The sequence below is a fragment of the Ilyonectria robusta genome (assembly GCF_021365365.1).
Source record: "Ilyonectria robusta strain PMI_751 chromosome Unknown BGZ61scaffold_1, whole genome shotgun sequence".
Classification (NCBI taxonomy): Eukaryota; Fungi; Ascomycota; class Sordariomycetes; order Hypocreales; family Nectriaceae; genus Ilyonectria; species Ilyonectria robusta.
Window position 1 is genome coordinate 4,696,945 of NW_025764435.1, and position 26,366 is coordinate 4,723,310.

A 26,366-nucleotide genomic window follows, 5' to 3' on the forward strand; every position below is an offset into this window, starting at 1 on the left:
TCACGAGCTGTCAAGCGTCAAGCGTCAACTATCAAGCGTCAAATATCAAGCGTCAAATATCAAGCGTCAAATATCAAGCGTCACAGATCGATCGCCTCTTGTCATAGCCGCCAGACACAATCTAGAGGAGAAGCATCTAAGCCCACACCGAGTCCTCGATCCAAAACAGCCGCCGTGAGAGTCCCTCGCTTCTCCCAATTCCCCGCGACACGCAACATGCATCCAGCCGCTCCCCCTGCGACGGCACGAGCAGTCAATGGCCAGCTGGGAACCTCGCGACAGGGGCCGTTCTCTAGCTGCAGTGTGATTCCGAACGGAGAAGCTCGTTGAGTCGTTAGGGCTAACAGGGACTTGCATGATCGGCCATTGTGAGAACTGACTGGCTCGCGGGACGGGGGTTGTGATGTGATAAATCCCCGCCCCCTCACGAACACCATCGGATCTGAGACGCAACTCTGCCGCTCCAGGTTCCTTACTGCCGGATCCTGCACGTAAAGTGTCCCTCATTGTCCATCATGGCCGACCGCAGCACGCCCGGAAAGTCGCCCAAGTCTCCCTCAGACAACCCCGGCTCCTCGCCGCCCATCGAGGCCGACCCCGGGGTTGACGACGGCGACGACACCACGGATGCCGACTCTGCCATCGGCGGCGCCAGCCTCAACACGTCTACCGCGTCCATCTCCGAGAGCATCCTCGACTACCGCAAGATCCACGGCCGCACGTACGAGAACATCAAGACGACCGAGTACTGGGCGCCCAACGACGACCAGCAGAATGGCGGCCTCGACATGATCCACAACGCGCTGCTCATGACGCTCGACGACGAGCTGTTCTTCGCGCCCATTGGAGATAATCCCGCTCGCGTCTTGGACATTGGCACTGGCACTGGCATCTGGGCCATCGACTTTGGCGACCAGTTCCCCGCGACCCAGGTCATCGGCACCGACCTCAGCCCGATCCAGCCGGCCTGGGCGCCGCCCAACGTCGAGTTCGTCATCGACGACTGCCTACTGGACTGGACGTGGCCGGCGGACCACTTCGACTTTGTCCACATGCGCGCGCTGTACGGCAGCATCCCCGACTGGCAGGCCCTGTACGCAAAGGCGTTCCGCCACCTCAAGCCCGGCGGCTGGATGCAGGACCTGGAGATGAACGTGCGCATCGAGTCGGACCACGCGGACCTCGCCGCGGACCACATCTTCAACCGCTGGGCCGACGTCTTCCACGCGGGCGGCGACAAGATGGGCCGGTCGTTCACCGTGAGCCAGGGCCACACGATGCGCGACAACATGGCGGCCGCGGGCTTCGTCGACATCGTCGAGAGGAAGGTCAAGGCGCCGATGCACGGGTGGCCGCAGGAGCCCAAGCTGCAGCAGGCCGGCTTGCTGTTCCAGCTGGCCCTGGACGAGAGCATCGAGGGCTTCGCCGTCTTTCTCCTGACGCAGGTCATGGGCTGGCAGCGCGAGGAGGTGCTGGTGCTGGTGGCCGAGTTCCGCCGGGAGATGAGGAAGAAGTCCAACTTTGGCTGGTGTCAAGTGTGAGTGATGCCATCTCCTGAACCCAGTTCTCTGCTAACGCGTGTGCAGTACAATTGTATATGGCCGGAAACCGCTGCCAGCTGAGTAGCCGTGATGAAGGATCTCAGTAAATGAAGCCGATAAATATACCCTTTACATCAGTATTCTTTGGAGTGGCCGAGTGATAATAAGGTGCAAAGACAAGAATTGTCCATTGTTCGTGCTAGGAGCAGCGACATTGCGCTCCAGCCAAGAGACGAAGAAACAGTGCCGTTAAATATGAGATGTCCATATATTAGACCCACCGATGAAGCCAGAAATTCCATCATCACGGGAAAGTAAGAAACAGGTCTTTATCCGAGTCTTGACGTCTAGTCTAGAAGCCTCTAACCCAACCTCTCAATATCTATCGCACCCGGGGTATCCCTCAACAACTCGCATCTATAACCGTACAGAAAATGTCCATTAACAGTCGCCACAGCGAAAACTCTAGCTGCGGCGGCACCAATCTCTCTGAAGTGAGCATCCTAAACAGGTGAGGCCGCCATGTCAAAACAGAGTCTTGCCCATCTGTCCAACCCGACCGCGACCTCCCGTTCTTTCATGACACACATGTATCTTTCGTCATCGTCGTCGTCATCGTCATCTCAAAACCTAAAAAATCGCCGCCTCTAATCATCATCTCGTCTAGAACAGCTGTCTAGGAATCGTCGATCTGAGTGCCGTTATCATCAAACTCCGAAATCTCCTCAATGGCAGCAATGCTCTCGTTATCCTGACCACTCCCGCGTCGAGCAGCAAGCCCCGTGATCCGCTTGGTGTCGGGTCTCAAAACACTCCACATGGGCGCGGTAATTGTCACCGCGCTCACGTCTCCATCTCCCCGAGATGCCGTTGCCTTGATCCGAGCAAGTTGCTGGCCTGCAAGCCGCCACACCATTTTGTACCCACTCCGATGGCACAGTTTAAACATGGTGGATGCTTTGAGCAGTGCCCATTTGCTCATGGCAGGATCCTTGTTCCAGTGATCAAGGAGCCCCATGACCGTCTTGGATGACATCAACTCTTTCGGGGGTTGGATCAAAACCCATTCTTCAAAAATCTCCCTGAGTTTGGTACTGAAATCACTGCTTGTGTCTGATCTGTTAGCCATGGTCACCTTCCACTTCGTTTCCACAGCCTTGATGCTTGAGCGTAGGTGTGCTATGAGGGCGCTGTAGATTTTAGATTGCTTGCTGTAACCCTCATACTCGTCAAACAGGAGCACCAGTTCCTTGTCCCAATTCGTTACGCTGGACACGTTGATGGTTTTGGAAAAGCCCTTAAGCGACTGTTCAACTATGACATTCGCGACGTCAAACTTGAGAAAATCCAGGATATGGATTGTACCATCCCTATTGACGTAATTTGAGCTCCTCTCATTGAGATACTCGGGTTCTCTGGCTCTCATACGCATATCGCTCTTCAACCGATCGTAGTCGAAGTTGCTAAAGAGTAAGCCCTGTTTGCTCTGATCGACAAGGAGCCCAACTAAAGTGCTCAAGGCGACCGCGCGCTCGCTGCTGACGCTGTTCTCGTAGTAGCAAAGCCTCTCTTTGAAAGAGGTGCAAATTCCCAACAGAGACGGTTTCATGCTGAAGGAGATGGCCGAGTGCAAAAAGGTGGCGCATGCACTGTCAATGTCCGCATTCGTATCCATGATGGATTGAAAGGTTCGGTTGAACTTCTGAAGATAACCTGAACCGAGTAGGTCAGGCTGCGCGGGCACAGGCGAATTGGTAAAATTCCGAACGATCTCAGGGTCCCAGCAAACCCAAGCCTGGTCGCCATCATAGTCGCCTCCGGACAACATGTCGGCGAGAGGGGAGTCTCCTTTGGAGGAGAACACAATGACATCCTTCAGCCTCTTTAGGCTTGGCTTGAAAACCGCCTTAACCTTTTGGATGTCGCTCACAAAGTGGGCGGGCGCTCTGGCAACAAGCACCTCGACACCGTCCAAGAGCGTGTCGGATTCTTCATCAACTTGAAACTTGGACGAAAACGCAAGGTGGACCTCGCCCTCTTCCAATGTCCCGGTAAAGTCAACAACCATGTAGGCATAGGTCGACCGGGGGATCCTGATATTCATCTTGGCTTTGAGTTGATCGGTCTGCCTCTTTCGCATATCCCACGTGAGATCCTTGAGAAACGCGTTTTTGCTTGTGTCGAACCCTGAATCAAGAAGAAATGCGACAACGTCTTCATCTCTTTCAGGTAGTCCAGCGATGAATGGAACGTGTCCCTGGGACAGGCTGCCAATCGATGAAGACCCGGCTCGTTTGATCCAGGCGCGAAGATCCATGGGGTGGTTCATGGCAGTAATTTGGCCGTCGAGTTCCATCCGCAAACCGTCGACTAGGTGTTTCGCAATGGCTTGTCGCATTTTTCCAGGTTCCCGAGACTGTGCCTCGAGAACTGGTATGAACTGCGCATTGAGAGAAGCTGACCTCAGTTCCCTTGGCCAGTTCCGGACTTCAAAGGTTCGATGGTGAATGTCCTCAAAGTCGCATTCCCATTTTCGTTGTGATGGATACGTCTCAATCCAATCGTTGTCGTCAAGTCCATCGTCTTCCACATCTACAATCCAAATACCCTTGGCGCTCCCAATTCGAGCTTGGTAGCAACATGGGGTTTCCGAAAGGCCAAGATGAGTTGCCACTTTTCGAGCAACACTGCGAGACATTCTTCCGATGCCATCGTTCATGACTTTTTTGTTCACCAGATCGGCTGCTCGATTGTAAATTTGATGGCGCTCCAGGACAATCGTCGGGCACGTCCTGCTGAGGCCTGAAAATGTTAGCACGGTCATTGATTAGTTTGCGGGTGACTTACTGAGTGCAAGGCGGGAAAAAAGCTTGGGAACGGGTTGCTTCGCGTTTTTCTCGATACTCACAGCCCAGCCCAAGAGATCGCAACGTCTCATCTTTGTCCGAGTTGACAAAGACAGTGCTTCTTGCGGTAGTGGGAACTGGGATTGAGGCAGTCGAAAGCTGATGCCGTCAACGGCAAAGAATTGGACGCGCTCTTGGAAGATGTTGCGAGTCTTCTGAGGATTCTGAGGGTCTTTGGTAGTCTTCTTCATGTCGCGGGTATAGAACGGCACCCAAGAGCGTCCCACAAAATAGTGAAGCTTATCGGTTAGCCACCGAATGATCTTTTCAGCGCCTTCAGGGTCTTTCTTGACGATTGATGGGACATCCTTTCCATTTGGCGACGGCATGGTTACTTCCATGAATCGATCACTTCCGAAACGACGACTCAATCGATGGCCGAGCTCTAGTCTAGGTGGCTGAAGCTTGGGACGGAACAATGGACCCGATTCATCCGTGCTGTAAACCAGCTCAACGGATAGTGTGACCGTCTTGTCGTGTGCACTGAAAGTGCCTAAGCCTGCTGTCCAAGAGGTTGCATCGCAGGGAGGAGGAAGGCCTTTTCCTACAAACAGAGGATGAGAGATTATCTTCCCTCTGAACTTGGTCTGATCGTGCCAGCCATCACTCGGCCGGTACTGAATATCCCATTCAGCCAAGTTGACGTTGCAGTGGATTGCAGCTCGTGTCAACTCCCAGAGGATGATGAACGGAGCCTGGTTTAATCCCGGGACGGGGAATTTTGCTGCCTGATGTTAGAGAGGGATACTGAACGGAGGAATGAACTAGAGCCAACTTACGCCATACGCGGGATAACCGATCTGCTAAAGTAGGTGACGCAGTTTCCTTCATAAACCTAGCATCAACAATCGGAGTGCGCATCTCTGCTATATCTGGCACGCTGGAGTATGTTGAGATTGGGCTGCTAAGTGGCAAGGGGCCATCGCGGTGCCTGTGTCGGGCTCGCTGGGGCGTTTCGGGATCCGGTTGAGTGTCATATTGACGGAAAGAGTCGTCAAGTGGCTGCTTGTACGCGACAGGCGCAACCTGAATAGTCTTGCGAGAGCTGACAGACTCAAAGGAGGATTGGCTGTTGGAGGCAACCTCATCGGCAGCAGAGAATACGCTGGATGCAAAAGACAGCTTAGAAGAGGAAGTTGTCGCGCATCGGCTTATGAAAGAGGAAGACCGTGATTGGGTCGATGATGCCAATGAGACGCCAATCGAGGGTCTAGATCGAACCGGGATGTCATCAAGGCTATCTGCAACCCGGTATGGCTGGGGCCTGGGGCGCTTCGGGCTGCGGTCCGGAAACTCGGGGGATGGCCGCTTAGCCCGGGTCGGAGGAGAATTGACATTCTGGAGTAGCTCGAGGAGAAGGATCTGGAGAGCGGCCCGTTCCTCGAGGCTTCTGGGGACGCGAAGTGGGTCGAGTGTCGGGGCGGCGTCGGGATTGGCATTGAGGTTGGAGTTGAGGTTGGAGTTGAGCTTGTCAGAAGTCCACTCCCGGAGCAACTGGTCGGCCTGTTCGCGGAAGCGGCCAATGCTGGTGGAGAGACGCTGGCGATCTTTGAAATGGAGGAATTGAACCCGACTGTAGATTGCATTGACACGGTCCTGTTCGTCGCTGCGGCGCTGCTGGCGACGCTTGCTAGGCGACATAGTGGGGTCGGGAATCGGGATATGCAGCGCGAAATCAGAATTCAGCGACCCAATGGTACGACGTACCTCGTCCAGGGCCTGCTGCCTCTTGGACACGGGTAGAGCTGCCGCCATGGCGAGAGAGAGAACCGGTAACTCGCACCGGTGGCGGCAAGAGACGCGTACTAACTAGCAAGGTGCGCCGGTGCAGTGTCGTGATAGTGGGCTGCGACAAGGCCAAATGAGGGTGACTGTGGCGGGGAAGCTGGAGGTTCGGCGCCTCTCCCGAGAATAGCAAGTAGGAAGCCCGCCAATGGTGCCGAACGAATGGCACGTCCAAGACAGAGGTCGGGATGAGGAGGGTGAGGAATCCACGCGTGTGGAAATTAGGATGTAGATGCCGAGCTCGACAGCAGCGCTGTGCTGTGCTGTGCTGCGGGTTGTTCTGTCGTGTTACAGTGAATCCCTCTCAGCCCGGTTTGGCAACTTGAGCACCATGATTCACGTGAGGCGCGTACTGGATGGGGGCGGTTTTGGCGGCTCTCTGTTTGCACACATGGCCATATCAACACTCGGTGCAACTCTTAAGGTTGCCAGCTGCCAGGCACTTGTAGGCAGTGCGCTACAGCTGCGGCTATCCATGCAAGTGTGCAAACTAAGAATTGAAGCCAGCCTAAACATGATGGCCAACTAAAGTACCATGGCGGTCTATAGTTCCTCCTACCTGGTGCACGATTGGCAACTGGCACGCAAGCACCTGCCGAAACCAACCACGCTCCCTTGGACCAAATCTCGGCACCGGGTTAACCCACCCTCCGGCTCGTGATTCCCCACCAAATATCCTAGCCGCCAAGGCTTCGTCCAACCGAAACACAGCAACACTCTGCTGGTGACCATTAGATGAAAGCCGAGCGGCCCCGCCATCACCGCCCTCCGCCCGTCTTTTCCCCTCGCCGCCGCATGGAGCTGCTCGGAGTTCGGCATTTGTGATCCCTCGTCTTGCACTTGCAGCCAAAGCATCCGCTCACGCTCCGTCTGGACTGTCGCGTCGCCTTGCTGTGTGGCTACCATCTGGAGCCACTCACCCGCTTTGCCCTGCCTGAATCATGGACGACAACCCCAGTCCTGAGGACCGGGTCGCCATTGATGAGCTGACGCCCGAGGAGGCCAGCCGCATCATCCATTCTCACCGCAAGGTCCGCTATGGTACGCCGTTCTTCTTTGCCTGTATCGCGTCCGATGCCCGTCGCTGTCTCGCCTCCGAGCGATGGCGGGTGCCCTCCGACTTCTCTCCCACCTCCGCCTCGTCCGCTTCCTCCGCCGCCTCCTCCTCCTCTAACTCATCATCGCCCGACAGGTACCGCCTGCTGGCCATGTCGCCAACGCAAGGTCAAGTGTGATAACAAGCAGCCCTGCGAGAACTGCGTCAAGCGAGAACATCCTCGGCTATGCTCCTATAAGCCCAACCGCTCCTCTACGGCCACGGCCAAGAACCCGTCCACGGCCTCCGAGGCAAGCCAGTCAAATCGGAAGAGGACTCACTCCTTCTCTGACCCTCGTGAGGAGGTCGTCCGCAAAGTCGAACGCCAGGATAGCTGGCCACGAACCATCAGTACGCCTCATCTCCTCATCTCTGCCCCTGGGTCACGCCACTAATAAACACCACAGCCAGTATCGATGAGCCAGAATCCGCGGGGGACCGCTACCTGGGACAGAACAGCATTCCCGCCTTGCTTCGGGAGCAGTCGTCGCCCATGACCAAAAACGACAATGTTGACATCCGCCAGGATATGCGGTCCATCCTCGGCTTGGACACATCAGCTCCGTTCCCGTTGATGTCAGCCCACCACCTCCAAAGAATGACCCAGGACATTTCCAACGAGTTGCCCTCTGACAGAGAGGTCATGAAGTGAGTCAGCCTCCAATTAGATCCCCCTTCAGCGTACTCATCAGCACCCCCAGGCTGTTCCGTGCCTACAAAGAAATACCGCAGCCTTTCTGGGGATTTGTGATGGATGTGGATGAACTCGAATCAAAACTCATGGTCTACCTCGAGGATCGCTCCCGTAATGCGACCAACGGTGTCAGATCAACAAAGCCCGTCACTGCTTCTTGGCTTGCCATTCTCTTCGCCGTTTTGGCAGTAGGTTCGCAGTATCATGAATCGCCCTACCACATCCGTACTCGGGACTCCCAAAGATACATCCAAATTTCATTTCACTTCCTCCGGCTCGGAAATTTCCTCCTCAGGTACGCATTCAAGACTCTTCATCTAACTTGCTTGGACTCATAATTTCAGGCCCTCATTCGACTCAATCCAAGCCCTTCTTTTGACCTGTTTTGTTCTCCTCAACGATATGAAAGCCGAGGCCTCCTGGGCTTTGATGGGGCTGACATGTCGCCTCGCCCAATCACTTGGCCTGCATAGGCCGACGCCCAGCGAAAGTCGCGACAGCACCCCGCCAAACACCCAATCGAAGGAGATGATCCGGCGAAGACTCTGGTGGAGTGTTGTCTGGCATGATACTCTAACATCACTGTCTTTTGATAGGTACGGCCCGTTATGGCAGGTCGTCAATTCCATGGCTAACCGATTTTCCTAGGTGTCCGATGACCAACTTCCCCTGCTGCCCGATCCCTGTCAGTTCGACAACCCCCAATGGCAACTTATCCTACTTGGAGACCATGTATCACCTCATGGACATCATCTCTCGCCGGCTCGTACCGGACGTGGTTTCCACCACTTCGTACGACCAGATTGTGGAAAACTGTGACGCTGTGGAAGCACTCCGCACTCGAACATGCCCCCAGCTTCAATTCAAAGAAAGCTGCAAGACGGCACTCGACAGACTACAACACTATGCCATCCGCCTCCATACCTCCTTTGTCATATCTGTCGCCTGTCGCCCGGCTCTACGAAGGGACTGTGAGATGGACCCGGAACAGAAAAAGTCACTAGCGGACCGATGCAAAACCAACCTGACCGAAACGGTCCGAATGTTCCTGGCCATGCATCAATTGTCGGCCATCCCAACCAGGAGCTGGGCATTTACGTACCATGGCTTGTCTTCTGCCCTTTTGCTGGGTATACTCTCCGAGAGCAAGACCGACCCGGAAGTTCGGCAGCTCCAGGGTGATTTGATCGCCGCTCTCTCGGCCACGGCGGCCAAGGATGCTAGCTCTCCCGAGCCTCACGTCATGACAACCGATAAGGACATTGAGTTATCTGGGCCTCTATGGAGAGCCTTGACCGCTTTGAAGAATATTTACGACCACGGTTCTGTTGTCGGCTCTAACTTGAAAAGAGAGGGAGACTCATCTGTCAGTGGTAGCGGGACCAGGACACCAATGCTTCCCTTCGGACCTGGAAGCCAGCTTATTACCCCGAACAATGGACAGTTCCGCAGCGTACCTCAAGGATCCGACCCGCGAGAGGATGCTGCTTTAGCTATGGCAGAGATGCAAAACGGAGGCGCTACATTGCAGGATTTCGCCGGGTAAGTCCATGTCTTGAACTCGACCCTAATATGATCTCATTCTAACATGTACAACAGGATCCCATACGGTCAACAGATGCAACCCAACAGCCTCCAACTGGATAACATGGGCGCAATCACTGTAGATCCCACGCAGTACATGGCGCCAATGGACCTCTACGAGTCCATCTGGGGTGGTATGTGCTCCCACCCGCAAGCCTTCGTAGACGGCGCGGCTGACTTGCCAGAATCGCCCGATCCGTGGAACACGGGCATGGATTCGCTGAACTTTGACTTCCTGGCCCAGCCGCCCCCTGGACAGCCACAGCAGCAGTTCTATTTCTAGTATCTATTGTTAATGTCGAATTGGTCAAATCGGACCTTCAAAATGACTCGAGCGGGCGTGGGTATTATTGGAATGGAGGATTGATTTCACTACGGGTATTTGTATATAATTGGAACCAGGTATGACGGGCATGTCAAGGCGCGAAAGAACGAGCGATTACGGAACGACTCATGAAATGACGTTCAGTCTTTATATTTTGAGGGTGTGGTTCACTATGGCTGTGTATCCGTGATGTGCCTGGACTCAAAAGTCTTCATGTTGGCGACACCACCAGCCAGCGCCCGATGTCATCGCTTGATGATTCCATCCACAGCGCAATTTGCATGTCCCACGTCTCGCAATCGTCAGCGCTCTCTTTGATCGTCCTCACACCCGGAGGCGTTCAGATCGCAGCCGGCAGCCGGGACAAGAGAGGTTACACACCGGGCGATCCCAATGCCAAACCATCTCTGCTCCGACGCCTGAGCGACAAATCAGGGCTCATCATCCGATTGCAGTTCCTCATTTGATCCCGGCACGTTTTTGGCCAGGACCCAAGACGGGTTGCTTTTGGGTCAGCCCCCACGGGGCAGGCTGGTCTACTTCTTCTTGCGCGATGTGCTAGACACAATCTTCTTCTTCAGGTGCTTGGGCATCTTTTCCTTGCGCTTCTCCCGCTTCGCCTCCTTGACGGCTTGCTTGTGTTGCTGTGGGTAGGTTAGCACCAATCTGTTCATGGGGGGTGGAGACTGGCGGAGATACCTTCTTCTCGTCCTTATCCTCGAAGCGGCGTCCACGGGGAGTGCCCTTCTCAAACCGGCTCTCGTCGTAGTCGGAGTCGTCGCTGTCGAGCGAAGCACCTGAGCCATCCTCGTCGTTTGACGCGCTCTCCTCTTCGCCTTCCTTCTTCTCGGCATCGTTCGGCTTAACTACCTGGTCGGCCAGCAAGTTGCTGTAGACGAGGTCGTTGCCCTCGCCCTTGCCGACCTTTTGGGCATCCTTCTCGATGTCGTACACCTGCTCGAGGGTCTGAGGAATGTACTGGTTCCGGAACACCTCGTTGTCGACCTCGAGCTGGTCCTGGTCTTCGTCGGCTCCGGGCGTGCGGGTCTCGTAGAGGACCTCGATGGCCTTGGTCATCTCGGGCTCCTCGACGGCTCCGTCGGGAGCGGTGATGAAGTTGAAGATTGCCCGGTCGGCAAGGGTGTCGACGCCCTTTCTTCGGAAAAAGTCTCCGACGTTCTTGATATCCATTCGCAGGAACTCGAGCGACCTGGGGTGGTCGGGCTCGACACTTTGGGAGACATCGATGATGTAGAGCTTTCCGTCGTGGTAGAGGATGTTGTACTCGCTCAAATCAGCGTGCACGAGGCGGCAGACCTGGTAGATGCGGCGCATGAGACCCAGCAGTTGGACGTAGAGCTTGTGCCACTGCTGGTCGACATCGTCTCCGGACAGCGTGGCGTCGCGCAGACGGGGGTAGGCCCAGCCCTTGCGGTCGCCGAGGAAGCCCATGACCAGGACGTGCAGCTTGAGGCTGATGGGCTCCGGGCACAGGATGCCGGCGCTGTGGATTCGGCGCAAGTTGCGGAACTCCTTCTCGGCCCACAGCTTGACCATCTTGCGGTTGTTGCCCTTGTCGAAGCCGCCCTTGAAGCGGTGCTCGCCGGTGATGTAGCGCTCGCGGTCCTTGAAGCTCAGGATGGCCGTCTTGTAGACCTTGATGGCGCGGTGGGTCGTCTCGCCGGAGCGGTCGTCGTGCAGCACGGCGCCGTAGACGTTGGCCTCCTTGCCGGTGCTGATGGCGCCGTGGACCTCGCTGACGAAGCCGCGGTTGATCATCTGCAGCAGGATCATGCGCGTGCGCTGGTCCAGCACCTGGTCGCTGGTGGCGCGGTCGCCCTTGTCCTTGTCCTTGTCGCTGTCCTGCTTGACCGAGTCGAGGCGGATCTTGGCCGCGTGCTTGGAGAGGGCCGAGATCTGGTCGTCGACGCTGGCGAAGGTGTTGGCCGTGGGCTTCTGCTGGTTGGAGCGCGGCAGCAGGGCCACGCCGTCGCTGTCGCCGTGCAGCTGGCGCTGGCGGTTGTATGACTTGGTGAGATCGCCGGCGTCGGCGGCCCACTCCTCGTCGTCGAGGTCGGCATCGTCGTCAAAGATGTCGTCAAAGTCGTCGTCGGCCGCATCGTCGTCGGCCGGAGCCCCGCGTGGCATGCGCAGCTCGGCGGGGATGTCGCTGGTCTGCTCGTAGCCCTGGCTCGCGGTGTAGTTGTAGGGCGGCTGGTGAGGAGCCGCGGGCGAGGCCGCGCTCGCATCTGCGGCGGGATCCATGATTGCTTGCGGACGGTGGGTGAGGGTTGGGTGTTGTTTGAATCCTGGTGGTTGTGGAATTTTCTGTCCCACCTTGAGAGTTGTCGCGGGGTTTGGTGGTTATCTTATCGGCGACACTTCTAAGTTGTGCGAGGACTTCATTTTTTTAGCGGGGTAATCTTTTTTGTGTTAGTGAGTCAGGGTCTCAGCATCCGTCATTTCGTCCAATAGACTCGTCCACCCAAGACTCACTTCACATACATGATGACGCTCACAATTCAGGCGTCGACGATGATGTGGTTTCGACTCATATCCAACACCCGAGTCTAATGGCAAATTGCCATGACTCCCGCTTACGTGGGGACGCTACCAGAGATGAATCATCAGATCCAGTCATGATGATGAATGTCGCTTGCACCAACACTCACCTCGACGCTTGCTCCTCCAAGGCTCGGTCAACTTTTCAACCTTCATTATCCGAGGCGAGAAGAAAAATCACATGAACCACACCGGCGCCCTCTGCCGAGACACCACGGGAGTAGACACGCGCCACCTGGAGATTTCCGAGTCGCAGCGCTCGTTGCAGCGTTGGGCGCGCCAAGATGATAACTAAAACTCCGGAGTCCTGACTGTCCGGAACCATACGCGGAACAAACCCAATGCCGCGTGGCCGCGCCTCACAGTGGACTAGATCAATCCCCGTTTGCGGGAGACTTTCTACCACTGTGCCCCGGCCCAGATAGAGCCCTGGCCGAACCCGTCTCGATCCCGCCGGGGTCTCGTTTCTAGGAATGCGGGCGCTTGGTCTTGACCGCCGTGCTGTAGATTCGCTAGATTCGCTTGGCATTCCTCTTCCCTTAGCTGCCCAGACTGGCTTCATTCCAGCTCGCCATAGAACTGCCGATCTACACCATGGGACTGGGCCATTGGCACATACTGGCATCTCCTCCACTTGACGAATGCAATCTGAGATGGGCTTTGACAAGCGAAGCTCTATTTCGACTCATGGAAAATGCATTTTGGCCCAGTTGTCCAGCCTAATATTGTAATATACATGATAGTGCATCTTGAAGATCCTGTTCGTTCTCTCGCCAGATCTCCTGACATCCATCATCTCTGCAATTCATCATGAAACTGTCCTTGCTTGCACTTACTGCCGCGCAATTCAGTAATTGCGTCAATGCCTCTCCTTCTTGCCATGATAAGCGGTCCTTAGAGGAGGTTGGAGAAGGGTACTGGGAAGAGGACGCACCGCGCTCCCTATACGCCCGAGCCAACCCCAAGGGAAAGAAATTCAAGCTCAAGCAGATCCAGAACAACGAATACCATGGCCTAGGCGTCCCAATGGAGATGGCCCACGCATTCGGCAAGTATCACAGGACTCCGCCGGCAGCCGTGCAACAAGCCGTCGAGGCCATGATGGTACCAACCCCAAAGATCAAGGCCGTAAACAGTCAGTCTTGTTCCTAGCTTGTGTCGTTCACCTCTGACCTCTATCCGACAGCTTCTGGTAAATTCGGCACCGCCCAGTCACTTCCGACAAAATACTACGACTCTCAATACGTGATACCGGTCAGCCTAGGCACCCCGCCTCAGTCGACACTCTTGAACCTAGATACTGGGTCCGCTGATCTGTGAGGATATTAGTCCTCCTACAGCAACCCCCAGCTAACTATATGCAGCTGGACTTTACCGGCGAAACCCCCAAGGCGATGGCGGTGGGCCATATCCTGTACCGCCCTCGCAAGTCCACGACGAGCAAGTTGGTCAAAGGCGCCTCCTGGGGCCTGACGTACGGAGATGGCTCAGGGGCCAGTGGCACCGTCCACACTGACAAGGTTGCGATCGGTGACACGTTTGTCAACTCCCAGGCAGTCCAGTCTGCAACCAAAGTCTCGTCGTCGATTGCCGATGATACCTTTTCTTCTGGCATCATGGGCATGGCCTTTAGCTCTCTCAACAGCGTCCGCCCAACCCAGCAAAAGACGTACTTTGAAAACGTCCAGAGCAGCCTCGCCCAGCCGATATTTACTGCTAATCTTCAAAAGGGGCTCCCGGGGACCTACAATTTCGGCTACATCGACAAGACGGAATACACCGGCTCCATTTATTACAACCCGATTAATCCGAACAGCCCGTTCTGGCAGATTACGCTCACCGGCTACCAAATTGGCGCAAACCCATACAAAAGGTTCAACTGGATATCCATTGTCGACACGGGGACCACGCTCCTCCTGGCCCCGACGGATATTGTCAACGCCTACTACGCCAAAGTCAAAGGCGCAAAGATGGATCCGTACATGGGAGTCATGGTATTCCCTTGCACGGCACAGCTTCCCGATTTCTACTTCGGCCTCGGTCCGTACCGAGGCAAGATTCCGGGTGCCTACATGAGCTATGGACCGGTAGGCGGCGGCTCGTGTTATGGTGGACTCCAGACATCAAAGGGCATAGGGTTTGCGATCCTCGGCAACATTCTGCTGAAGGCTCAATTTGTGGTGTTTAACATAAAAGCCAAGACGGTTGGCTTTGCAAACAAGAAGCCAGTGCCTCTAGTTCCTTCATGAAGTATTAAAATTGAGTATTGGGTTGATTTAGTTAAATGTTATGAAGTGTTCCTTGCCACTAGTGATTACTTTTGTGGAATGCGTGGTCTCGACTCTTGGCTGTTGTAGTGTACTTACACAGGTGGACTAATACAATCTCCAACCCTGTCTGAGGGATAAAAAGTGATGCCAAGTGATCTTACAAATCCAAACATGGGAGCGGAGGAACTTGATAAATGGATTTCTCATCAAGAGCCCCACGACGGCGGAGTTTATGGACATAAGGACGCTTTCACGGCGATGGTCCAGGGTAACTCACCGACGAATGGCTTGGAGTGGCGGCGCAAAAGTAGTCTGCAGAAGTGGTCTGCGGTTGAGCGCCACTCCAGATGTGACATGGGCTCATCCCCAACAGGTCGGATCGACACGGAGACGCGGGCATTACAGGCATCCCCACAGCGCCCCATGGCGCGGCGCGGGAGGAGATCCGACCTTGTTCCTAAGTCGGTAAGACGGGAATGGTCAGAGTCGCAGGCTATTTGGCTATAATCCAGATGCTCGCCCGCGAGATATGTCAGTCCAACCGCCGCTCAAACTCTCGGTTGCCAACCTACAGGCTCTGGAACGACTGCACAACCCGGCACAGAAAATGATCGACAGCGTCCTCGTTCTGGGCGCCGGCGAGCTGGGCCTCGGCATGCTCGAGGCGCTGGCTCGTCACCCCCGCCGCCAGAACACCCGCGTCTCTGTCTTGTTGAGACAGGCGACGCTGGACTCGGCCGCGCCGGAGAAGAAGAAGCTCACGCAGCGCATACGGGCGCTGGGCGTCGACTTTGAGGCCGCCGACGTCGTGGGCGCGTCCGTGTCGGACCTGGCCGCCATCTTCTCGAAATTCGACACCATCCTGTCATGCAACGGGATGGGCCTCCCGGCGGGAACGCAAGTCAAGCTCCTGGAGGCGGTGCTGGAGGCCAAGGTGAAGCGCTACTTTCCCTGGCAGTTTGGAATGGACTACGATGTGATTGGGGAGGGCAGTTCGCAGGACCTCTTTGACGAGCAGCTCGAGGTGCGGCGCGGCCTGCGGGCGCAGTCGCAGCTGGACTGGGTGATTGTGTCGACGGGCCTGTTCATGAGCTTCCTGTTCCTGCCCGAGTTTGGCGTCGTCGACCTGGAGGCGAGGACAGTGAGGGCGCTGGGGAGCTGGGACAACCGCATCACGCTGACGACACCGGGCGACATTGGGCGAGTGACGGCGGACGTGGTGCTAGATCCGCAGGACATCAAGAGTCAAGTGGCGTACACGGCCGGGGACACCATCTCATACGGCGGGCTGGCCGACCTGCTGGATCAACACTTTCAGATCAAGTTCCGGCGCGAGCTGTGGGACGCCGCCGAGCTGCGGCGGCAGATGGACGAGGACCCCAATACCATGGTCAAGTACCGGGATACCTTTGCGCAGGGCCGGGGCGTGGCGTGGGACAAGGACTCGACGGTGAATTTCCAGCGGGGGATTGGAATGACGGATGTGAAGACGTACCTGGAGGGGTTGTAGGTGAGGTTGGGAGGATGAGAGCGTATTAGGAAGGGGAAGAGGAACGGAACAATGGGAGAAGTGTGGGGAGACTGTCAATGTGTGTCGAGGACGACTGATGGTGCCTGGGAGGATCAGGTGGGATCGGAAAGGATGGAAAGGAAACGACCATCGAGATTCACAAAAGTATGACGAATTGAATATCATGATTGATTATGATGGATGTCGAGGCACGGCACGGCACACGTTTGGGGCGGCCGGGTGTGGCTCGTTGGTTGGCTATATCTGCATACCCGTCCATCCCTGGCTGAGTCAGGTCAGTGGTGTGAATGAGAGCATGAACGCCGGCGCGTGTGATGTTCACGACGGGCGAATGGACGAGATTCTTGCCACGGGGGTGCATGAATGGAATGGAGCCTGGCTCCAAAGTCTCTGCCAGGCGACAAGTCACAGTCACAGTCGCATCCATCCACTTGAGGCCCAGTCGCGCTTGAGGCCCTCCCCGAACGGGAGCTGTCCGGGCGTCTGAGTGGGTGAGACGGTGCCGGGCCTTATCGGGATGTGCGGATGGAGCACGAGGGAGCCAGCCTCTGGCCGTATCAATATCCGCCCGGAGGACGTATCTGCGGAGGTCACAGGTTGGCGATTCGTGCATTTGATAAGAGATTTCTCCCGATGTGGAAGTTGTATCTGATGGGTACTTTGGATGTGATGGAGGACAGCCAAGTTATCGTCTTGGCGGATCGAGATCATGGGAACGGGTGGAGGCACACGCTCAATGGATGTCCCAAACGGAGGATGCTGAATAGAGAGGCAATCTTCCATGACATAACATGAAACTGGATGCCTCAGGAAATAGCAAGCAAAGTAAAACAATGACCAACCCCCAGCAAACGCCTTGTTGACTCCCATTTCCAACCAGCGCCCTAGAGTGACTCTCGCACTGCCCGGCATGACTCCTCCTCCGGGGGCGGAGCTGAGCCGAGCTGACAATTAGCCGTGCAGCCCCCCCGGAGGCCTTTGTCCCCCTCCCCGAAAGTGCAGCACCTGGTGGGCCGCGCAGGCAGATACAGGGCACAGGGTTGATCCCCCAGGCTGTGACGTCCCCTAAAACGCCCTAAAGCCTGGAAATGCACCCCGGGCTGGTGGATGACGACACCCACTTTTCGTCTTATCGTCATCGAGTAGTGGGAGAGTCGGGCGCGTGGACGGTAATAGGGAGGCGACCCCCAACTGCACCGGCCAATCACGGTATCATCATTGAGGCCGTCACATGGCCGCTGATGGATGATGGATGGCTTGCAGCCTGCTACATTTCAATACCGGTTCCGAGTGCCTGGGCGGGCGTGGATCGCCTGGAGTTCCCGGTATAGCTCATGTACACGGCCCGTGGCAAGGCGCAACAAAGACACCCTGCAGCCCACGGCGACGAGGCGTCCCCGGAGTTCAAAGCATCATGCGCCCTGTTTTGACTGCCAGGCACGACGCGAACCGAGCTGGGCTTATCGCTAAATCGCCGTATCAGAGACCTTCCGGCCCCCGCGTGGACTGGGCGAGCGTGTGAGCGTCGTCTCATGTCGCTGTGATGGACGCCGACTAAGCTAGGCTGGAGATGGTGCCAACCAGCTAGCTAACTTATCGGTGCCAGGCTCCGCCACTTGCACCTCTGCCTTTCTTCTAGGCCTTCTGCTAGTCCATACCTAGGCTTACAGGAGTTGCCGTTGTTGCCCGGGTCGCGACATTGTAGTCAGTGAAATGATGGTGACTCACGACATGGCTGGGCAACCAACCCAGTCAGTCTGTACCATGGACTGGACTGGACTGGACTGTGCCGTCTGGGTAAAGGCTCCAACGGGGGCCTGGCAGCCACAAACCACTATTCCGGCCGTGGAGGGGACGAGATCCTTGCCCCCGTTGACACCATCTTGGTGCAGATGACTCCCTCGGCCGCTCGTCCAATCAGCCGAACCGCCCGTCGTCGTGATATAATGCTTGCCTCCCCGGCGATTGTTCCAGATGCCTCGCCCATCTTCCAACCCTCTGACACCAGAGCCCCAGTCCTACGCCCTTTAGCGGCGAGCACGCAACTTCTTCTTCTGCTTGAGACAGCCCCGGGCCCGCAGCCTCGCAGGCTTCCACCACCGACTTACAAGGCGCCCCAAGTTACGCCATCGCTGACGCCCTTTGACAACAACACGCGCCATCGACAACCTCACTTCATCCCCCCCGCCCATCCCATTTATAAAAGATAATCCCATCTCCTCCATCATGGATATCGACACTCTTCCCACCAGTTCTGGAGTCCTTCCCGTCTCCCTCACCCAGCACAAACACTTCCCAGTGGACGGCGGCTTTGCAAAGCCTCACGCCCATCGTTCGCGCCACTATCTCGTCCGCGCTGCCGCCAAGCGGTACGCCCACGGTTCCGGCCGCTACGTCTGCAAGGACCTCGGGCTCGTCTGTCCCAACCGTGTCGGAGGTGAATCGCAGTGTTCTCGCTGCGGCGACTCCAACCCGGTGACCCGACGGGTCCGTCTGGAGGCTGACCTCCGCGCCAACGGCGTCTTTGCTGCGGCTTCCGCCCTGCGAGAGCGCACGCCGCGGACTCGCACCCGATGGTCTAACGACAAGTCCGAGGGCTGCGACCTCGCCCGCAGCGCCGTCCCTCTGCCCAGCGACCGCTACCGCCTCGTGCGGACGCCCTCCCTCGAGCGGGAGGACGCCTTCCGCGATGCCGCCACTGCCAAGCGTCTCCGACGCAACCCCCCCGTGAACGAGGACGCCGACGTGGCCGAGCTCTACCGCATGGGTCTGCTCTACGACGACGAGCAGGACCGCGGCGAGGGCTTCGACCTCAACAGCATCGACCACCAGGAGCCCGTCTATTCCATCCGCCCCGCCAAGCGGTCGCGCAGGAACAAGGCGCGCGGCTGGGACGACCTGGACCAGCTGCACCTGAACCTCTCCTTCACCGACCTGGGCGGCGACCAGACCATCGCCCAGTTCTTGTCTTCTACGGATTCTGACCCTTCAGACGACGGCTCGCTGCAGCCGTCGTCGACTCGCACCTCGCGCATCTTTGCGCCCCTCCGCGTCATCTACGAGCTCAACGGCTCGCAGCCTGACATTGACGTCGACACGTCACAGCCGCCCGATTTGATTACCGATATTCTTTCCGACTACGATTGCTTTTCCGACAGCGATCTCGACGACCTCCCCTCTCAGCGGGAGGTCCGAGACAGTGCAGCCGCCCCGGCCTCGGACGCCTGGGTCGTGCTAGGTGACGACTCGTAACAGGTCCGCCTCAGAATTCCCCCCCGTGCCCCGTCGGGGTTCTGAGCATTGCAGCCGGCGGGAGAGCCCCGCCGCGGACTGGTCCTCACAAACCTAGCCTTCCCGGGAGTCGCGAGTGCTCCGAGGTGAAAAGGGTGGAGTGGATGGATGGATGGATGGGATGGCCGAAGGCGTGCTTTGCCCGCTGGAGCTCGCGGTTGTGGCCGCTTGAGCATCGCGGATCGAGGCATCCTTGCGGACCACCTAACTGTATCATCTTGTACAGAACGCGTCCATTGACGGACCCGCTTGCATAGTCTTGTATAGAGCGTTGTCATTTCTTGTACTTGTTCGCTGGCTAGCCGAGCGCATTTTACTCAAATATCTACAATAACACGAGCATTATTATCCGTGCCAAACCCGATTTATCCATTGTTCATTCTTAAAATAAAAAACTTGAAATAAAAAAGCTTGTCATGATCCGAATACCCTGAGAGATTCCTTACCAGTCGTATTATTAATTCTTCGACCGACATAAGTGAGCCTTTTGGCCTCACTAAGTTACCCAAGTAGGCAACATGCCCATAATGTCTCCGAGTGCCCCACCCCGCGTCCGGGCCAGTGGGTCAATGTCTCCGGCCGGAGATTTTCAGACTCTTCTGGAAAAGAATATAAACTGAAGATCGTAACGACACAGAGTTTCATGATTATACTTTATCCTGCAAAAATACCGCGTCTTTCGTCCATCATTACCTAGAGCATTCTTTCCTTATTACACACAAACGCTTACAAAAACACTACACCACTTAGAGGATGAGGGCGACGATCTACGACGCTCTCATCATCGGTGGCGGCCCTGCTGGCCTGGCTATCGCCACCGGCCTTGCCCGCCAACTGTACACTGCCGTCGTTCTCGACTCCGGATCGTATCGGAATGAGCGAGCAACGCACATGCACAACGTCCTGGGGTTCGACCACGTGGACCCGGCCGAGTTCCGGGCCAAGGCCAAGGCTGACCTGCTGAGGCGCTATGAGACCATCGAGTTCAAGTCTGCGACCGTCGAGTCGGTCCGGAAATTGGACACGGGCGTGTTCGAGGCCGTTGATAGCAAAGGCGCTGTGTACCAGGGTAAGAAGCTGGGCTTGGGAACGGGCATTTGGGATGTGATGGAGGGTCAACCCGAAGGGTATGAGGAGTGCTGGGGGCGTGGCATGTAAGTGACACAATTTCGGCCACCTGTATTCCCTGATTCTAATATCCCACAGATTCCATTGTCTCTTCTGCCACGGCTTTGAAGAGCGTGGTGCCGAGTCAGCTGGCGTTCTTGCTGGAGGCTTCCTGAACGCACCCGAAATGCTCCTCCATATCGCCCCGATGGCCAAGCGCCTCGCAAAGAGTGTCACCGTTTACACCAACGACAACGAGGCGCTGCATGCCGATGTACAAGGAAAGCTTCACAGCACCAAGATAAACTTTGACAACCGCAAGATTACCCGCTTCCAGCTCAAGGACGGCGGCCCCGAGGTGACGATTCACTTCGAGGACGGCACAACCAAGATGGAAGGGTTCATCGCCAACCACCCTAGTATCGCGCAGAAGGCGCCATTCATCGAAGAGCTGGGGCTGGAGTGCTTGCCGTCGGGAGACATCAAAGTCAACGATCCGTTTGGGGAGACCAGTGTGCAGGGGTGCTTTGCCGCTGGGGACGCGGCCACGATGAAGAGGGCGGTCGTGCAAGCCCAGGCCATGGGGGCCTTTGTGGCGGCGGGGATTGCGACCCAGTTGCAGATGGAGTTGGATGCCAAGGATGAGTTGTAAAGGATGATGTGTGGGGATAGCGACGATAGATGTTAATTCAACATAATGGCTTCTCCGGATCCGAGTTCCACGAAAGTATATGACGGTGTAGCTTCAGAATCTGCCAGTTGAGACTCTGCGTGCGCCACGGCTTCCTTCAAGGTATACTGCGTTCTCTGGAGAAACGGTGCAACCAAACCTCCTTCAGTTTTGACTTCGTCGTGCGTAGCAACCCAATACTTGGCACCGCTCGCAGCTACAGCGCGGATGCCGTTGAGCGCCCCTAGATTGAGTTGCTTCACCATCCATAGCCGCACGTCGTGCATTCCATGGAGGAGCGCTAGGGTCTCAAGGCCGGATTTCCTGACTATCGAGAGGTCTTGGCAGTTGATGCCGTGTGGAGAGTAGATGATGGCCTCGGCTCGTGAGTCAGGTAGCTCATGACTGGGGAGGATTGTGACGAGGATGGCAGAGTGATAGTATAGGGCGTTCCCCGGCGATGTGATTCGGCCTATTCCAACCCAGTTGGGGAGTACGTTTGCACATAGCCGTGTCCATTTCTCGCCTTCTTTTAAATCTTGTGCCGTTAGTACGTGCGTGAAATGCCCCCAGCCGCGGATTAGATCGGCAGCCGCATCAGATGCAAGGACTGGGGTATCCGGAGGAAGCTCCTCAAGTGTAGCTTTGTGACAGTGATCCGTAAACTCGTGCGAGATGATTACCGCATCGATAAACGACACCGAATTCTCCGAACTTCCGTTAGTCGGGCCCCCTTCGACCTCGCGCAAAGCGGCGTTCAGGTCCGCTACGGTGGCGACGCTCGGCGGGACGGCGTGCCATTGCGTGCTGAACCACCAGGCCACATCGCTTTGCGGTCCTTGAAGCCACGGGTCGAGCACGATGTTGAAATGAGTACGGCCGGCTGGAGGTGTTACTGCGGCGGGATAGGGGAGCTGGATCAGCCAGGTGGTGTCCGCGTTGAGATGAACTAGAAGCGGCCGATGACGCGAGTGGAGGACTCGCGACCACTCTTCCAAGTTGGAAATGTGGATAGACGGCGGGCATGGTTGAGAGCCTGTAGTAGAGTTCATCGTCTGGAAGTGGGTGATCAGAGGCTACAGCTTGGTAGCAACTTGATCAATGTTTGAAAACCGCTTTTGGGGTGACGTCGATGCAAAGGCGGACATGTCCGAGATGTGGGGAAGAGGGGAAGTGTTTCTTCTTGTTATTTGGAATCATGTCTCACCTCGGGAAGGTTTCGATATCTCAAACTTGGCCCCATCTTCGACCTTTCTCACATGCTTGTATATCTTCAAGAATAGGGAGTTCATGGCCGTGAATGACCTGACGATACACGTCCTGGCTCCGGGCCGCAAGCGCATCGCAATATCCTCTCACAGCGCTCATGTGTCCGAATCAAAGTTTGTACTGTCCAAGACAACTCCCGGATATTAAATGGGATCGCCATATGCCTGCAGCGATCTGCGGACAAAGGGGTAACTAAACAACGCGCGAAACTAATTTCCTGATCGGCCTCCCTCCCCAGGTACTAGATACAAACCCTTGTGGTCGCCAAAACAACAATCGTCAACATCGCGATACTAGATCTACTCCCGAAACTTCCTTTAACAAACGCGACGGCAATAAATGAGGAGCCTGCATTGGCAAGTCTTGGACTAATAAAAACCTTCATCATACGGACGCGGGCTCGGCCGACGCCAATTCCATCGGCCAGTATCCTCCACCCCAGATTAGCCATTGGAGACTAAATTGAAGAAATAAACCTTTGCTACCACCGCTCATCGCGGCTTCGACCTTTTTTACTCTGTCCTAAAGCACCGAAGCGCGAAGATCTTCAGATGGCACGGGCGACTAACCACGGGATAGTCTCTGCCGAGAGTAGATCTCAATTAGAGAAGCGGGCGCTAGATGCACATTTCTTTTTCTCCGCTGGTTCCTGTCAATCAAACCCAGTCTTCCTAATAGAATCCCCTCTTGTATTACATTTCCACCGTCATGCGAGTTGCGCATGGGGCTTAGGTGCATTTGTTTGATCACGCTGCGTGGGCCTGTCCTGGATCTAGCCAAGGACCGTGACAGAGGTGCGGCTTGGGCTGCATCTCGCTTCCGTGACGACCGGCCGCATGTATTTGTCACAGATAATCTTTTCAACCGATCGGAGCTATCATCGGCTTTGGAGAGATCCTCAAATCGCCTCCAAGACTGGTAAGGCGGCATCGTCGCCTGCTTCTGATGCCCTGGTTTCAGCGACTAGGGGTGAGCATTTGGATCCCTGTAGAGCAATCATCCCCAAGCATGGGTGAGACACCAATTTCCAATGGCTGCCATCACGAGAGGGGAAGACCTGCGTTGGGTATAAGACGGTTCAGGCCGCTGTTGGTGTTGTGGCTTGGAGAATTGAACCACCACCCACGCTCGTTACACTCGCTCCTTATTTTTGTTTCATTTCGAAACCGCCACTATGTTTAAGCTTGTGGCTTTATTCAGCCTCCTCGCCGTCGGTTCGGCGAGGAAGTGCAAGGATATCATGATCCCTGTTTCGTTATCTGCTGAAAACGCCGTATTTGACATCGAAGCGCCTGTGAGCAAGATCGAGGTCACATCACTCTTCTTGAACATGGCTCAGCAGGGGCGGGATTACGCCACGCTCAAGCAGACTGGAGTACGTTGCTGTCTTACAATTTTATTCACCTTGATGGCTAATGCGCTCTAGGTCAAGAAGATTTCTGGTAACTACAAACTTGCGGCAACCTACTGCGAGCCCGACAATGGACCCGGGAAAGAGCTGCAAATCATGACCCATGGCGTTGGGTTCGACCGCCGATACTGGGATTTTCCTCACAACAACTACAACTACAGCTATGTGGAGAAGGCGGTTGACCAGCATGGATATTCTACTCTCACCTGGGACCGATTGGGCATCGGGGCTTCGTCGAAGGGCCACCCCATCGATGAGATTCAAGTGTTCCTGGAACTTGCTGCTCTCCGTGAGTTGACGAGAAAAGCGACCAGCGGGGAAATTGCTGGAGCTCACACCACATTTGACCGGGTTATACACATTGGCCACTCGTTTGGATCCGTCATGACCTATGCGCTGGCAAACATGTACCCCGAAATGACCGACGCCATCGTCCTGACTGGGTTTTCTCACATCTTCTCATTCATCCCTCAATTTCTCCTCGGAAACAACTATATCCCCGTCAAGGATTCGCCCCTACTGGCTGGCCAGTATCCGGAAGGCTATGTTGTGTCGGCTTCCACGACGAGCATGTACATCAACTTCTTCTCCGACGGGGACTTTGACCCTGTGATGCTGAACCTTTCCTACTTGATGGGGCAGCCCGCCGCTCCGGCCGAACTGCTCACCGTGGGCGCGCCCGTCACGGTCAAGAGCGCGTACACCGGCCCCGTGCTGGTCATTACCGGCGGTGAGTGCGGCCTTGATATTCTGGGAAGTTTGATGCTGATGATTGACAGAGCGCGACCTCCCCTTTTGCGGAAGTGACTGCTATGCGACCGCCGGCGTTGACAAGGACCTCCCGTCTCTGCTTCATGCCTCCAAGGAGTATTTCCCTCACGCATCCCGGTTCAATGCTACTGTTGTGCCTGGCGCGGGCCATGGATTGAACTACGGGTACTCGCACACGTTTACTTTTAATTCCATCCTTGATTTTCTTTCCGAATAAGCCGGAAGTCGTGGGGGCGAGTTGGAAATTTGATACATTAGATGCGAGCGCCAGGTATGCCTTTACCTTTACAACCGATTTGCCTGGTCGCCATTGAAGAGCCAAGCTTCTGTGTAACACTCTTGGATTGTAGCGTTCTTTTAATCATGATGCGGACTTGAGCCGCCTACGAAATTCTGTTCTTATATACAAGAGATGTAAGAGGATGTACCGAGATGTAATACTATCGTTATCAATACCGCTGTAAACCGCACTTACCTACCGTGTTGTCCATCATTAGATTGCAAGTCACATAGGCGGTGTCTTGAAGGTTTACTCTAGCATCCTCGAGAAAATCTAAAGGCATTGCGATGTAAGTGAGCGCTCAGGGTGCGGGAGGCCTTGGGATAAGATATATCGATGCACGATGCAAAGCTTGAGCCCAGCTTGCCCTTACCCACGAGTGTTTTCTTGCTGTGATTTTTCATTCAGGCAGAAACAACACGGAATCAGAGCACATACATGCGATTTTTCACGATGATTCGACTTCCTTTCATCGCTTTCTTGATCCCGTGCCTCCTCGGCCTGGCCCAGGTGGGGATGGGCAAAGAACAGAACAAGCCTCTACCTATGGATCTCGACACGACACAACTCGATCTCAACCAAAGCCGCACGAACGATTTCGAGCAGGTCGTCCTCAATCTGACAACCATCAACAAGGACATCCTCACCCACAAAGGAGAGAAGGCCACCCGAGCCGACATCCGGTGCCAGTTCCAGGAACAAGGGCGGAAGGGGAAGAAGTTTTTCGCCTACAAGGTGTTCGTGGCCCCTTACGAGGCAGACCTCCCAAACTGGTGCAGGAAGCTGGAGTCGGCTCTTCGCGTGAACTGCCGAGACAAAAAGGGCCATGTTCTGGACGATTGGAAGATCAAGTGGAAGCGCTGCGACCTCCAGTCGACCGACGTCCGCTCTGGACTGCAGGGGCGGACGGCGTTCTGGGAGATTCACCACAAGAACAAGCCTCACAAGCGCTGGGGAGGCGACGTCGCCAACAAGCAGTGCTCGGAGAATGCGATTACGTTTGCGACGCCGGGGGTCGTGTATGAGTGGATGAATGGGAAAGGGTGTGTTCAGATGCACAGGAACGAGGGCAAGCTGAACCACGGATGAGGGGATTTTGGGGATGGACGGAGTGGGGGGAGAGTTGGGAGTGTTGGGAACGAGGGTTATGGGCTGACTAGTTTCTAATTGTTCGAGCTTCTATTTCACATGAATCGAATGGTTTCCATAAAAGGCCAATATCAATCAACCTGAAAACACCAGATTTTGCAGTGGATGCATGTTAGCAGTGGAG

The 26,366-nt window shown here is 55.7% G+C and overlaps 11 protein-coding genes across 11 annotated transcripts; 7 read left to right on the top strand and 4 right to left on the bottom strand.

Moving 5' to 3' along the window:
- The first annotated feature begins 423 nt into the window (after positions 1–423).
- BGZ61DRAFT_30270 (S-adenosyl-L-methionine-dependent methyltransferase) lies at positions 424–1,651 on the top strand. Its single transcript, XM_046238701.1, has 2 exons — positions 424–1,537; positions 1,587–1,651. The coding sequence occupies exons 1-2, from the start codon at positions 516–518 to the stop codon at positions 1,624–1,626; spliced, it is 1,062 nt and encodes a 353-aa protein (XP_046113077.1). The 5' UTR covers positions 424–515; the 3' UTR covers positions 1,627–1,651.
- A 566-nt stretch (positions 1,652–2,217) lies between these two features.
- Positions 2,218–6,202, bottom strand: BGZ61DRAFT_471627 (RNA dependent RNA polymerase-domain-containing protein; the record flags this gene model as incomplete). The annotated part of the gene is made up of 3 exons (XM_046248245.1): positions 2,218–4,343; positions 4,389–5,171; positions 5,227–6,202. 3 exons carry the CDS (start codon positions 6,200–6,202, stop codon positions 2,218–2,220), a joined length of 3,885 nt encoding a protein of 1,294 aa, XP_046113078.1.
- A 244-nt stretch (positions 6,203–6,446) lies between these two features.
- BGZ61DRAFT_439884 (uncharacterized protein) lies at positions 6,447–6,749 on the bottom strand (the record flags this gene model as incomplete). Its single annotated transcript, XM_046244407.1, has 1 exon — positions 6,447–6,749. A coding segment is annotated over one exon (181 nt), but the record flags the coding sequence as incomplete, so codon positions are not given.
- Positions 6,750–6,948: 199 nt separating this feature from the next.
- On the top strand, positions 6,949–10,059 carry BGZ61DRAFT_439888 (fungal-specific transcription factor domain-containing protein). Its single transcript, XM_046244408.1, has 8 exons — positions 6,949–7,273; positions 7,425–7,679; positions 7,736–7,976; positions 8,030–8,317; positions 8,367–8,618; positions 8,671–9,564; positions 9,622–9,740; positions 9,792–10,059. The coding sequence occupies exons 1-8, from the start codon at positions 7,174–7,176 to the stop codon at positions 9,887–9,889; spliced, it is 2,247 nt and encodes a 748-aa protein (XP_046113080.1). The 5' UTR covers positions 6,949–7,173; the 3' UTR covers positions 9,890–10,059.
- Positions 10,060–10,467: 408 nt separating this feature from the next.
- On the bottom strand, positions 10,468–12,196 carry BGZ61DRAFT_339288 (RIO1 family-domain-containing protein; the record flags this gene model as incomplete). The annotated part of the gene is made up of 2 exons (XM_046239216.1): positions 10,468–10,575; positions 10,631–12,196. The coding sequence occupies 2 exons, from the start codon at positions 12,194–12,196 to the stop codon at positions 10,468–10,470; spliced, it is 1,674 nt and encodes a 557-aa protein (XP_046113081.1).
- Positions 12,197–13,303: 1,107 nt separating this feature from the next.
- On the top strand, positions 13,304–14,742 carry BGZ61DRAFT_471630 (aspartic peptidase domain-containing protein; the record flags this gene model as incomplete). The annotated part of the gene is made up of 3 exons (XM_046248246.1): positions 13,304–13,628; positions 13,680–13,747; positions 13,858–14,742. The coding sequence occupies 3 exons, from the start codon at positions 13,304–13,306 to the stop codon at positions 14,740–14,742; spliced, it is 1,278 nt and encodes a 425-aa protein (XP_046113082.1).
- Positions 14,743–15,370: 628 nt separating this feature from the next.
- BGZ61DRAFT_337755 (uncharacterized protein) lies at positions 15,371–16,273 on the top strand (the record flags this gene model as incomplete). The annotated part of the gene is made up of 1 exon (XM_046239071.1): positions 15,371–16,273. One exon carries the CDS (start codon positions 15,371–15,373, stop codon positions 16,271–16,273), a length of 903 nt encoding a protein of 300 aa, XP_046113083.1.
- Positions 16,274–16,352: 79 nt separating this feature from the next.
- On the bottom strand, positions 16,353–17,134 carry BGZ61DRAFT_30334 (uncharacterized protein). Its single transcript, XM_046238710.1, has one exon. The coding sequence runs from the start codon at positions 16,905–16,907 to the stop codon at positions 16,431–16,433; it is 477 nt and encodes a 158-aa protein (XP_046113084.1). The 5' UTR covers positions 16,908–17,134; the 3' UTR covers positions 16,353–16,430.
- Positions 17,135–18,214: 1,080 nt separating this feature from the next.
- BGZ61DRAFT_439894 (uncharacterized protein) lies at positions 18,215–19,950 on the top strand. Its single transcript, XM_046244409.1, has one exon. It carries the CDS (start codon positions 18,521–18,523, stop codon positions 19,544–19,546), a length of 1,026 nt encoding a protein of 341 aa, XP_046113085.1. The 5' UTR covers positions 18,215–18,520; the 3' UTR covers positions 19,547–19,950.
- A 203-nt stretch (positions 19,951–20,153) lies between these two features.
- BGZ61DRAFT_409163 (uncharacterized protein) lies at positions 20,154–25,138 on the top strand. The gene is made up of 6 exons (XM_046243208.1): positions 20,154–20,739; positions 20,792–21,337; positions 22,529–22,748; positions 23,815–24,006; positions 24,058–24,772; positions 24,822–25,138. Exons 1-6 carry the CDS (start codon positions 20,339–20,341, stop codon positions 25,028–25,030), a joined length of 2,283 nt encoding a protein of 760 aa, XP_046113086.1. The 5' UTR covers positions 20,154–20,338; the 3' UTR covers positions 25,031–25,138.
- A 25-nt stretch (positions 25,139–25,163) lies between these two features.
- On the top strand, positions 25,164–26,221 carry BGZ61DRAFT_439898 (uncharacterized protein). Its single transcript, XM_046244410.1, has one exon. It carries the CDS (start codon positions 25,532–25,534, stop codon positions 26,180–26,182), a length of 651 nt encoding a protein of 216 aa, XP_046113087.1. The 5' UTR covers positions 25,164–25,531; the 3' UTR covers positions 26,183–26,221.
- The last annotated feature ends 145 nt before the right edge of the window (positions 26,222–26,366 follow it).